Source organism: Eretmochelys imbricata, chromosome 4, assembly GCF_965152235.1.
Source record: "Eretmochelys imbricata isolate rEreImb1 chromosome 4, rEreImb1.hap1, whole genome shotgun sequence".
Classification (NCBI taxonomy): Eukaryota; Metazoa; Chordata; order Testudines; family Cheloniidae; genus Eretmochelys; species Eretmochelys imbricata.
The window spans coordinates 15,073,437-15,087,450 of NC_135575.1; the positions used below are offsets into that span (position 1 = coordinate 15,073,437).

The 14,014-nt window shown below is 37.9% G+C and overlaps 1 protein-coding gene across 2 annotated transcripts in view; it reads left to right on the plus strand.

Annotated features, from left to right (window-relative positions):
• The window catches only part of ANKRD17 (ankyrin repeat domain 17), a 130,167-nt gene extending 121,096 nt beyond the window's left edge, over positions 1-9,071 (plus strand). For both annotated transcript variants that reach the window (XM_077814889.1, XM_077814887.1), the window contains 5 exons: positions 848-1,045; positions 2,181-2,429; positions 5,658-5,833; positions 6,184-6,348; positions 8,495-9,071. In XM_077814889.1, the coding sequence (XP_077671015.1) occupies positions 848-1,045; positions 2,181-2,429; positions 5,658-5,833; positions 6,184-6,348; positions 8,495-8,554 (848 nt within the window). In that variant the 3' untranslated portion in view covers positions 8,555-9,071. The remainder of the gene's footprint in view (positions 1-847; positions 1,046-2,180; positions 2,430-5,657; positions 5,834-6,183; positions 6,349-8,494) is intronic.
• Positions 9,072-14,014: the final 4,943 nt, after the last annotated feature.

Here is a 14,014-nt window from a genome sequence, read left to right on the forward strand (position 1 = left end):
CGGTGCCGGATGGAGTCTCCATTACTTACTATAAAATCATTTTTCTAGTCCCAAACAATATCAGTTTGAAAGATTTGTGGATCTGGAAAATGCTAGATTGTTATGCTGGTATCTAGTTATAGGATTATTTACAGACTAATTATTATTGCATTCATTTAAATTCAAGACCTTCACATAAAAGTAAAGCATAATTTTTAAATGTTACTTATGTCTTTAAATATAATATCATTTTTATTAAGACTCTCAGAACAAGAAGTATGAAAGATTTCCAAACTGACAGTCCTTCTAAAAAAAACAAACAAAAAAACCCCCCCCACCATTCCATGCCCCTCCCCCACCATCACATTTACTGGCCAACTCCCTTCAGGTCTTTACTTTCACATTTTGTCTTCAACTGGTATTTTCCAATCAATTTTCCTGCATTATTTTACTTTCAATTTTCCTCTTCAAAAAGTTCTTTATTTTTTTAGGGGGGGAGAGGGCTTTTATTTTCTTACTACTTATTTGTATCCAGCTTCAGTACTGATGCATACTTATTTTCTCATTCACTCATTTATTTTAGAGTTGTTTTAAACCTTTCAGAACTACTTAATTCCTCACTCCTCTGACACATTCCATTTCCAAGTTTTTTAGTACTCACTTCTCTTGCTCTCCTACTTGTAGTTGTGTGAATGAAAAGAACAGCTAAAAAGACTTGGTTAATTGATCAAAATGTCAAATAATTGTGATGGACGAAGAAATTAATTTGATGCAAATGTTTTCCCATTGTCCTCATCTCCTCCTTACACAGATGTTAATTAGAACCATCTTTCAGTGAGGACTAACCCTCTGCCAGTTTCTTTCATAGGTATTGTCAGTATGGATTCACCATATGCTTCTGTAACACCTTCTTCTGCACATTTGGGTAACTTTGCCTCGAACCTTTCGGGCGGTCAGATATATGCACCTGGGCCACCCCTGGGCGGAGCACCTTCAGCTGCTAATTTTAACAGACAACATTTTTCCCCACTTAGTTTATTGCCTCCATGTTCATCAGCATCAAATGGTGAGTTCTACTGAGTAGGAAACTAGTGAGAAATTATTGTAAAGGCAAAATATTCTGGCAAATTCTACCTAGTCTATGTAGCTTCCTAATTAATCAACTTGATATTTTTGGCTAAGCTTGTTGCTAGGATTTTTTGTTTCATTGTTGTTAAAGTCCATATGTATTTGAAGATGGATTTTGAAACTCTATTTTACAGAATGAATTGAGGAAGAAATCTGTTAAATGAAAGGTTTGATCTCAATAGATGCATTAGGGCTGCTCAGTAATCCTCTGTGGGGTTCCTTTTAGATTGGGGGATTTTTTTCAAGGATTTTTTCAAGTTTTAGCCCTTTTGGTTGAGAAAATACTCTTCCAAAAGTGAACTGTGTCACTGATGTAGTAGTGTCTTCATTAATCCTACCAACAAATATTGTTTCTTTTATGATGAATTGATTGTTTTTAGAACCCTTTAAAATAACCACTAAATAGATTTGGAGAGAGACTGTGTTTTGTAAACTTTGATATCTTCATCTATAATTGTGACTTTTACAGTTTTTGCTGTAGCGCAGCCATGATATGTTATGATAGAAAACAAATTTTAAATTTAAAGATAACTGATTCCTTTATATTTAAGGAAGAAAGTTAAAGGTTAAGCCATTGGCAACACAGTATTAAAATCTGAAGTCCTCTTATTAGGACTTTTGCAGGCTAAATGAGATGCAGATGTTTTGAAAAGAACCCATTAATTTATTTGATATGCTCCAGAATCTAACCCTTTCTAATTGCCAATCTTTATTGATAATGCCGAAAATGACCTTTTTAACAGTATCTTTACGATCAATTGTACAGAGTCTGCAGTAGTAAAGTACTTACAATAATTGTTTCACATAAGCCACCAAACAGTAAACAAGTGATAAAGGCTTGAGCTGTATTTTGAACCAGTGATCTGGGGTTAAAACACTTCAGATTATCATAATATGCCTGCTGATTCTTCTGAATCATCTACTTCCAAAAGCTTGGGTTTCTTTTATGGGTTAGTGTTGGTATATGTGAACAGAACTATGAGTGGAAATTCATTTTGTTATCTCAAACTAGGCCTAGCAAAGATACTAAATATACATACACACTTCTGTAATTTTTCAATTATTTTCTGTAGAATCTACTGCTCAGTCAGTGTCATCTGGAGTTAGAGCACCATCTCCTACCCCTTCAGCAGTGTCCTTGGGGTCAGGAAAGCCCAGCAATGTGTCTCCGGACAGAAAGGTTCCTGTTCCAATTGGGACTGAACGTTCTGCACGTATTAGACAAACTGGAACTTCTACTCCATCCGTTATTGGGAGCAATTTAGCCACTCCCGTGGGGCATAGTGGCATCTGGTCCTTTGAAGGGATAGGTGGCAATCAAGGTATGAAGTATTGTCTAACAGGCATGCAATTTTCTATAGTCATATTGCTTTTCTTAATAACCATGCTTTAGAACTGAGAGGCATTGTATAAATTGAATTCCTCAGAATTTACATTTGCTCATTATACATCCATTTCCAAGTCTCAGAGCTGGGTCTTATATCTGCTCTGTCCAGTTTGAAGTTGTGTCCTGAAAGGTAGCAGAGAACCTTTGGTTGTGAAGCTTTGCTGCTTGTGACATGTTGTTGCTGTTATAATTGCACAACGCCATAAATAACAAAGCAGGTAGGTTCCACCCTGCCCCGGATGAACTAGATAATCTAGCTGTAATTTTTACAATTACTCCTGCAACCAGCCTAGGAGAGCAGTATTAGTGGGCTTTGAAAGGACTCTCATCCAGAACTCTCTTGATGAGGAAGATTGTTGCAATACAGGACGTTGAGTGAGGAAATGCATGGGATAGTTGTTTCTTGAGGATGAAGGGAAGGGGACTCCTCTGGAGACAGTCATAACCTTTTTTCAGTTTTGCTTCTTTTATGGAATTTGCTGTTCTGTATATTAGGAACTGTCATACTTTCTGTTCAGATTCAGAGAGTTTAAGACCAGACGGGACCATCGGATCATCTAGTCTGAGCTGGATATCACAGGCCATTGCACTGAATCCAGTTACCCCTATATTGAACCAAATAACTTGTTTGGCTAAAGCATATCTTCTCTTGGTGGTTTAGTTCCAGTGGTTAATCAACCTCACTGTTCAAAATGTGTGCTTAACTTCTTATTTTAATTTGTCTGGTGTCAGCTACCAGCCAATGGTTCCTGTTACACCTTTTGGTGTTAAAGTGTCCTTTAGTACCTGGTATTTTCTTGCTGTGAAGGCACGTATACTCTGCAATCGGGTCACCTCTCAGTCTTCTTTTTGATGTGCTAAACAGGTTGAGCTCCTTAAGCCTCTCGCTAAGAAAGCATTTTCTCCAGCCCCCAAATAATTTCTGTGGCTCTTTTCTGTACCCTTTCCAATGTTTCCACATCTTTCTTAAAATGTGGCCACCAGAACTGTGTGTGGCACTGCTGAGACCGACACTGGAATGCTATATACAGAGGTAAAACCACCTCCCTATTCCTACACACTGCTCTCCTGTTTATACCTCTGAGGATCGCATTAGCCCTTTTTGCCAGAGTGTTGTACTGGAAGCTCCTGTTGAGTAGCGTGTCCATTGTGAACCTTATATCATTTTTAGTCGCTACTTTCCAGGATACAGTCCTCCATTCTGTAAGTAGGGTAGAGCTTTCATTCCTTGTTTCTAGATGTATACTTTTTCATTTGGCTGTTTTTAAAATGCATTTTGTTTGAATGGGCCCAGCTTATCAAACGATCCAGATCTGTCTGTATGACTGCCGTCTTTCTCATTACTTACCGCTCTGCCTATCTGTGTCATCCACAAATTTTATTAGCAATCATTTTATATTTGCTTCTAGATGATTAGTGAAAAAGTTGAATAGTACTGGGCCTAGTGCTAATCCCTGTGGACCTGCACTAAAATCATCCTCCTTCAGTGATGATTCCCATTTAAAAACTTGTTGAGATCAGTCATTTATCTAGATCTTAATCTATTTAATGTGTGCTCTATTGATATTGCATAGAACTAATTTTATAATCAGAATGTCATGCAGTACTAAGTCAAACATCTTACAAAAGACAAAGTATTTACATCTACTCAGTGACCTTAATCAAGCTTCTTGTCTCCTCAAAGAATGTAATCAAGTTTCATAAGACCCATTTTCCATAAAATTGTGATATTTATGGCATTAATTGTATTCCTGCCCTTTAATTCTTTATCAAATCACTCCCATTTCAGCTTTTCCATTATTTTGTCCAGGACTGATTAGCCAGCTTATAGTTATCCAGTCATCCCACTTGCCCTTTTTGAATATTGGCACATTATTAGCACTCTTTTCTAGTCTTCTGAAATTTCCCCTGTATTCCATGATTTATTAAAAATTAGCATCAGCAGGCCTGGGATCTTCTTGGCCAACTCTTTTCAGACAATTGATGTCATTATCTGCTCCTGCTGGTTTAAAAAAGTTTAGCCCTAGTAGATGTTTTCTACCATCCTCCTTAGTTATTAATTCTCTGGGCAGTAGTTACATATTCTTATGTGGTATGAGTACGCTTCTGCTTTGTAACAGAAATATTTATTGAACACTTATGCCTTTTCTGTATCATTATTAACAATTTTACAATCTTCATCTAGCATTGGGTCCTATACCATTTGTTAAGATTTCTTTTGTTTCTAAAACACTTTAAAAACTCATTGTTGTCCTCAGCCCTGCCAGCAGCAGATTTTTCCTTGGTGTCTTTAACATCCCTTATTAGTTTTCTGCCTTTCATCATATTTATCAACTCTTTCCCCTCTTTTCCATTTGTAAATGTATGGCTTTTTAATTTGATTGATGCCTTTACCTCGCCACCGAACAAGGATGGGCTTTTTAGGCAAAGTCCTCTTTCTTGATTGTGTAATCATGACTTTTGGTAGTCTGATAAACTGTTCTATAAGACCTGCCAATTCTTAACATTTTCCTAAGTTTTTCTTCCCAATCAATGTTGCTCATAAATTTTCTTAGCTTTAGGAAATTAGCCTTTTAGAAACACCGTCTGTCTCTTTAACTGGTTGAGTGTCCTCTGTTTTCCCATACTGAATGTAATCAGTTCGTCCCTAGGTAACCACCAACTTCCAAGTGGCCTGCCTCTTCATGTTACCATTTGTGGAATGCATCTTCTTGCTTGCCTGTGAGCTTCAGGAACCTTTTGATAAAACCATCTCTTTTGACAAGTGCCCATTTGTAGTATCAAACAGTCAAAACTGAGGTTATAAGAGACCATGCAGTCCTCGATTTACCACAGTACAAGAGCCCTAAGGGGCAGGTTTCAGTATCCATAACTTGAAGGAGAAAATATTGTGGAAGTTATTCCTTGACTAGAAGTAATTTTTCAGCATCCTCCATTAAGTGGGATTTCTTCGAGTGATTGTCCACACAGATTCCATTCTTGGTATGCATGCCCCAAAAGTATAGTCTGAGTGGACAACACATCTCAAACAACCAGAGTTACTGTAGAGCAAATGACTGTTCTTGTTGCGGAAGTGCTTTAATGCAGAGGACTTTAGTCTTAGCTGCCCATACAAGTTTATTAATATCAATGTAATAATTCATTGTACTTGTTTCTTTGCTAGATAAAGTAGATTGGTGTCACAGTGGAATGGGAAGTCATATGATCCACAGGCCAATGTCTGATCCAGGAGTGTTTTCACATCAAACGATGGAGCGAGACAGTACAGGAATTGTAACCCCTTCCGGTACATTCCATCAGCATGTTCCTGCAGGATATATGGATTTTCCTAAAGTCGGGGTAACAATCCTAATGTTTCTGGCATCCACCTTAGTGTAGGAACTTCAGTATTTCTATGTTGTTCCTTAAGACGAGTAGACATTTTATAGTACTGTCCAGTCAAAACAGTCTGAGCAGTGTATGTTAGAGTATTATTGATCTTTATTTTTCTCCAGAACAGTTGCAAGATACTACTAATCTGATACTAAAAAGTAAATATACAACAGATAGGAAAAATGTTTAAAACCTTACTCTTTTAAATAATACAAATGTAGGGAATTTCTAAAATGTAAAGCGATAATTTCTATTGCTACTTGATGTGTGTGTGTGTCTTTATATACATGTTGATTCTTAACTTTTCCCCCCTGAAGGGTATGCCTTTCTCTGTGTATGGGAATGCAATGATTCCTCCTGTAGCACCCATTGCAGATGGTAATGGAGGTCCTATGTTTAATGGACCTCATGCTGCTGACCCATCTTGGAACTCATTGATAAAGATGGTTTCAAATTCCACAGAAAACAATGGCCCTCAAACGGTAATACTGTGATTTTTTTAATTATTATTATTATTATTATTCCTGACTTATCTTCAACATAATCAGATACAAAAACAAATAATTTCCCAGGTGTATAATGCAAAAGATAAAAACTTGTGTATTTCCAGTCTTTCTGCTTTTTCTAATATAAATCTGATTTACCCTTGCTAATTACAACTGAAGCACCTAATGCACTTGCATGTAACAAGTGTAAAATAAATTCCACTTACTTTTTAAAAATAAGCAAACTATCATCGATGGCTTGTCTACATGGGGAAGTTGTTCTAGAATAAGGCATGGTGTGAATTTAAGCATAGTAGCTATTCCAGAATAAGTGTATCCACATGGGCAGCTATTGCAGAATACCTATTAGAGTTAATTTCCTCATATAGACAAACCCTTATAGTAACTGTTTCAAGTGTTACATTACCTCTTTTGTTAAATGTGTTAAATAATGCTGGTTGGCTACTATAGAAGTACTAGAAGTTATATAGATGTGATAGAACTGATAAGTCACCTTTCTGGGAAGTGTCTTTTATTCACCGCTGCATATAGTTTGATTTTCTTAGTGGGAGGTGAGACTGTCACAGCACTAGACCTGGAGCATTATGCTTTTGAGCCATATTGCCTTCACTAGTGCTCGGAGTGCCCAGGGAGAGAGTTGGCCCTTCCTGCATCAGTTTAACCATTGCCCTAGACCCACCATCACTCTCTGTCCAAGTGTTACCCCTTTTGGGATCTCTAGCACTGCTGGCTGCACAAGTGGCCTCATTCTTCTGCCGAATTATGGAAGTTCACTGCATGAGTGCAGTTGAAGGGGAGGGATTCCCTGTATGCTTTTTCTCCTCCTCCAGCCAAATCCAACTATATACCTAACTGTATAAAACATGGTTGCTTATATATTGAACTCTGTTAAAGTATTTATATCAGTTATACCCAAATAGATTTTACTTTGTTACATGTAGTATTCATGTAATACTCCAGCAGTGAACGTGGTACTAGATATTGGAAAAAAACAATAACAAAAATTAATTTTTTAGTTCATTGACCTTTTCAAAAGCTGAAGTGAAACACCTTGTAATTCCCCAAATCATGGTGCTTTACACCTTGACCTTGTAACTGACTGTTTGCAAGATCCCCTGCATGCATGCAGAAATGTTTACAATTTAAAAACCTAAACAATATCATGAACTGACTTCAGCAGGCATAGCATTAGCAGATCCAGTTGCAGGTTTTGGGCCTTAGTTATTATTCCCCTTGATCCTAGGAGGCTGGATTTCCTGATATACAGCTAATATAAATGTTACAGTATAGTATATGAGGGTGGAGTGAGACATTGTTCTGTAGCATGAAAGTTTAATTTTTTTATTGAAAGCAACTGAAAAATTGCTGAAGGGGAAATATTCTAGGTAGTACTGAAGGTATTGTGTAGGTAGGATGTGTGACCAAGGGGAGAAGCACAGGCAGGAAGGTGAAAGTGATGAAAATAATCTCTTCACATCTCAGCTCTTAGGTATTACAAGAGGAAAACACATTTAAGAAAATAACCTGGTGTAGTTTATTAATAGATGCAACAATTACAGAAGTGCAAAGTGAAGGCAGGCACTATACATTTGTATTGTAAACATCTTAGCTAAGCCTAAAATTCTTAAATGTTCTAAAGCAGGGGTGGCCAACCTGAGCTGGAGAAGGAGCCAGAATGTACCAATGTACATTGCCAAAGAGCCACAGTAATACGTCAGCAGCCCCCTATCAACTCCCCCCTCTCCCAGCACCTTCTGCCCACCGCCAGCTCCACTGATCAGTGCCTCCCCCTCCGCACCTCCCAGTTAGCTGTTTTGTGGTGTGCAGGAGGCTCTGGGGGGTGGAGGGGGAGGAGCGAGGGCATGGCAGGCTCAGGGGAGGGGGCAGGAAGGGGTGGAGTGGGGGCAGGGCCTGTGGCAGAGCCAGGGGTTGAGCAGTGAGCACCCCCCAGCACACTGGAAAATTGGCTGCCTGTAGCTGCAGTCCTGGAGTTGGTGCCTACACAAGGAGCCGCATGTTAACTTCTGACGAGCCGCATGTGGCTCTGGAGCTACAGGTTGGCCACCCCGTTCTAAAGCATCCTTGTAATACATCATTAATAACACACCACCTTCTTTTTCAGGTGTGGACTGGAACTTGGACACCTCACATGAACAGTGTGCATATGAACCAACTTGGCTGAGTGGGATCAACTTGTTAGCCTGGAGATTGCTTTTTATTCAGAGGAAAACACAAATGGCCGTTTAATATGCTCCCAAATCATTCTACTGATGTGCTTGACTGAAGTGTGTAGGCTTTTGCAGAAGAACTTACTAACTGACCTTTTTCTGTGAACATTGTGACCGCCCATTCCCCACCATCATATGTTTCAACTTAGTTAGCCTTTACTCTTCTTTTTTTATTTTTTGGACATAACTTTCTGTTGAAACTGTTCTTTGGCTGGTTGGTTTTAGTACTGTAAACTGCTTCTGAGCAAACACAGAAATTTAGCAAAATTATGTAAACTTGATCCTGAAGTTTTAGAATGGCAAATAAATGTACAATTGTTTACATAACAGAAATGGCTAAGCAGAAAGTAAATTTCAATATGTCAGTATAGAGGCTCTACTTTATGTAGACTTAAATTAATGTGAGATATGTACCTTCATATTCAGAAATCTGGATGTTTCCTTCATACATTAAACTATTAATAAGCATAACTTTTCTACTTGTGTAATTTAAGTACAGTATAAAAGTGGGAATTATCAGTGGGTTTCCCCAATTATATACCTTGGATTTTTGAAAAGTCATACATCTGTTTATTTTTCTCTTGTAACCAGATACATATTAAAAGTAAGTTTCCATTTTCTTCTATGCAGGGTTTTCAAAAAAAAAAAAAAAAAAAAGCTCTTGAGATTATAGCCTTCTGGCATTTCCAGAACTGTCTCCATGCTAACACCAGTAGAGTTCCCCAGTGAATATTAGTGAACGTGCCATCCTGCAGTAGTCTGTTACAAATGACTCTTGCAGATAGGTGGATGCAGTGAGGTATGTTTAGTTCTCTGACCATTCTAAGTGCAACCATCTAGTTCCTCCCAATCATCAGAGAAGAAAAATTTGTAACTGTTTTTGGCTATTGGAGTAAAAGTAAGCACACCCACTGGCACTTAGTAGTAGAGATTCATTAATGAAACTTTTCAGAGTAACAGCCGTGTTGGCCTGTATTCGCAAAAAGAAAAGGAGTACTTGTGGCACCTTAGAGACTAACCAAATAAACTGGTTAGTCTCTAAGGTGCCACAAGTACTCCTTTTCTTTTTATTAATGAAACTGCCTCCAAACCAAGGCTTATTTTTCAAGAATTAGTGGTTTATTTAGAGCAGGCGATGTTTTATTCTGAACTGTGCGTCTGCCTGATCAAAGTTAATTTTGAACATTCCAAAATGAAATTTCTGTGTAAATGATCATCTTTAATAGCTTTTATCATGTTTTGCTTTTAAAGTTTCCTGGAGTGAAAACCACCAGTATGCTCTGCAAAGGAACATCAACAAACTGTAGAGCAGTGGTTCTCAAACTTTTGTGCTGGTGACCCCTTTCAGATAGCAAGCCTCTGAGTGCAAACCCCCTCCCCCCATAAATTAAAAACACTTTTTATATATTTAACACCATTATAAATGCTGGAGGCAAAGCGGGGTTTGGGGTGGAAGCTGACAGCTTGCGACCCCCCCCCATGTAATAACCTTGCGACCCCCTGAGGGGGACCCGACCCCCAGTTTGAGAACCCCTGCTGTAGAGCAAGTTCAGAAGTACTATAAGGCAAGCCTTTGACAGCTTGAAACACAAAGCTATTTTAACCCAAGATCCCAGTTTATAACACAAATGACTGTGTATGTGTGATATACAGTATAACCACATTTATAAACTAGATCTACAAATTAACTGTAATATTGTGGGAACAAATCCAACATTGTCTATCATTTGTTTTTTGAAATAGAAGAATGTAAAAAGGTAAAGCTTTTTAAGGTACAGTGTCAATCAAATTCATATGGTGAATTAGAGTCCTGACAAACTTTAGATAAATCTTAATTGAATGAATATCCCAAATTAATTAGATTAATTTTGTTTGTTGACTATAAAACTGGATTTTTAAAATGCTGTTTCATAACTTACTATAATTACTCTCTTAAAGCCAGAAGGAAAAATGATTTTTCCAAAGCTATTATACAGCCTTTTAAATACTGAGATGCTACGTTTGAGATGTCCAGAAGTTCATGAATACCAGTATCTGTATACATGCCCTAAGGTGGTGCTCTAAATCTAACTCATTTTTCCAGCTGTATGTGATTCCTCCTTCTGAAATCTAATGTATGAAGAATTAGTTGGATCAAAATGGATACTTAACTGAACAGCTGTTAATAAAAAACAATTTAAATTCAATTTCAGCACTTTACTATGAGTGGAGAATAATGCTATTACGGTATTTTATATAACGTTTACCACTCTCCTATAATTTTATTATTAATGCTTCTCCAGTGCTAACAGGGATTATTTTTACTCTTTTGAAATAATCCTTCTGAGGAATAAATACTGCTCAATATTTATTACAACAAAATGTATTCTGTGGGTCAAAAAAACTGAGTTTCTTAGGATGTGGTTTCTTATAAAGCTATCTGTATTTTGTTGACTTGAAAACAAAACTGTAGACACCGGAATATAGGCTGGAATGCCCCATGTTTCGTTTGTGGGATCAGGCTTGTTAAATAAAATACTGGGGTTTTTAGAAGTCTGTACTAGGAACATTTTTCAGATACATTTTTTATATTTCAATGTAATGCCTTTTATTTGACCAATAAAAAAAGGAACATACTCTTTTGAGACCTGGTAGGTCTTCCCTATCTTTTTTTTTAAATACATATGCATAGATTATTGGAGTGTGTATATGCAGAATACTTTATTCATTTTTCTGTTAATTAAGGAATGGCATAACTCAAGAAATATAAGCCATGAGTTAGTTCACCCCTTAAACCCCAGGATGATAAATATCCCAATATGTTGTGTAATCTGTTTGTCACTCAATGATAAAGTACTGTAATATAGTTACCGTCTTGTGATGGAGGCAAACCTGTCAGATGCCTTTGCACTGAATAGGTATTTCATAAAAATGCAATTCTAGCTCTTAGTTTAAACTATCTTCTCCCTTCATTGTAAAGGATAATAATTTTATAGCGTGAACAATGATAAATTTCAAAACTGATTTGATGGATATCAAAATTTCTGCCTACTGTGTACAAATGGTATTCTACACTGGTTTTGACACTTGCCATCTCCTTAAACACCAAATTCACACGAGATGTTGTATGACCCTGAGGGTATGTCTACCCTGCAATTAAAAAACAGCAGCTGGCCTGCGCGAGGTGAATTGGGCTAAGGGGCTATTTATTTGTGGTGCAGACATTCAGGTTCATGCTGTAGCCTGAGCTCTGGGACCCTCCCTCCTTGCGGGATCCCAGAGCCAAACATTTACATTGCAATTAAACAGCCCCTTAGCCCGAGCACCACAAGCCAGAGCCTGGCATGGGCCAGCCAGGGTGCCTAACTGCAGTGTAGACATACCCTTAGTCAGTTTGTCTCCATAAATCCAGGGCCAAGGAAACTAAGATAAAAGATAAATGTATGAAGCAAGATGCTAAACCTCTGAGGTTCGCTAAAACTAAAATCTTGTAATAGTCAAATTTCATTTGGGGGCAGGAAAGAGAAATCAAAATCAGTCCACTGGGTTAAGTTTAGACTTATTTTTGTGTATCCAAAAATCACTGAGCTTTCTTTTAATCTCACATCACAGAATACTTGAAACCATCTGTAATTTGTTTTGACCTACAAACAAAAATAGCTTGTTCTTGAACCAGGACTGTTTCTACGTAGTTAAAATACAAGAACAAAACACTTCTAGCACTTGTATATTCACTGTGATGCAGGAATTTTGTGATGCATAAAGCTAGTGGATGTCAGTGTGCATTAGCCATACCAATTTTTAAATTCACTATTTTCAGTTTTAAGTTCCTGATGATGGTCTTCTGTTCTTACAGATCTACATTGCCAGGGAGGGGATCAATAGTAGCTACCAGAACTTGTTTTTTTGAGTATCATTGGAAGTAAAATTTCTCCCTTAAAAATACGCCATATGGATTATTCCATACCAGACCATAGAAAGAGTATATGATTTGGGTTGAAATACTTAAATATTTTCCATTGAATAATGTGGCTGGTCATCACTCCTGAGTGACTTAAAGATTTCACTGTGTAAAAACAGTTTATAGAGGTTATCTAATTCTTTGGGATTAAAAAAAATTACAGCAGATACTGCTATAGAAATCTAGCATCAACCTTGGCACAGCTCCGTATCAGGTAAGGTTAGAGCAGTGATTCTCAAACTTTTGTACTAGTGACCCCTCTCACATAGCAAGCCTCCGAGTGCGACCCCCCCCTTATGAATTAAAAACACTTTTTTGTATATTTAACACCTTTATAAATGCTCGAGGCAAAGTGAGGTTTGGGGTGGAGGCTGACAGCTTGTGACCCCCCACATAACCTCACAACCCTCTGAGGGGTCCCAGCCCCCAGTTTGAGAACCCCTGGGTTAGCGAATTAAATCACCACTAAAATACTCATGAAGAGAAAGATCTCACTTTTGCAGTGAAGTTAAACGTTGACATATGGATCAAGCATCATGTGAGTCAACATCCAGGACAAATTAAAATGTAATAACTGCAACATTTTTAGCAATTTCTTGGTCCGTAGTTACCCACAACAGACGACATAAAAGGAACACATTTAATCTTTACAGTTACTTGCCAGACAGACGAAGCTGTAGTAGGACACCTACATTGCATTTGTGACATCCAGGTGATTAAATGAAGCAAATGAAAAAAGACTACTGGAAACGAACAAGGTGAGGCAATGTAAGCACTCATAGAGACCTAACTAAGGAATCTATGACATGATTTGCACGCTACTTTACATGGTTTCCCCTTTTCTTCAACAGCTAATTAAAGATATACACAATCAGAGGGCAACTGAATGGTAAAAAGCTTAGTAAAGGGGAACAGAGCCTTTTCATTCCTAAATCAATGGTTTAAATCTGGACCTATTTGGTAATCACTAAAATACATTAGCATAGGCCCAATCCACTCCTGTTGAAGTAAATGGTAATCTTTCCACTGATCTGAAAGACAGCTGGATCAGGTCCAACATTTGAGGCATGTGAAATGAGTTGGTCAGTTCCCCGTGACTGGGCACATCAGTATACACCTTTTTGGCACACTCATCAGATAATCTAAGGATTTTAATTTGCTTTAAATGTTAACTTTGAATTTCAGGGCAGTAGGTCAGGTGATATTGATAACTTTTGCATACTGCAGTGCTGTGTATGGAAATACCTAGGATGGGTGCGTGAGAGATTTACTTGCAGCAGCTCGCAGAGCCAGGGTGTTTGTAATTGCTGGGTATCCCCTCAGGACAGTTTTGATCATTATATTCTATGCAAGGTGGAAATTGCCTGGCCTCTGTCTAGACTACTTCTGCCTGCCATTTTATACAGTCCAGCGTTTCCCACCTTTCTAGACATCTGGGCTGCTCTCCTCTCTATAGCATGCAGCTAGATCAGTG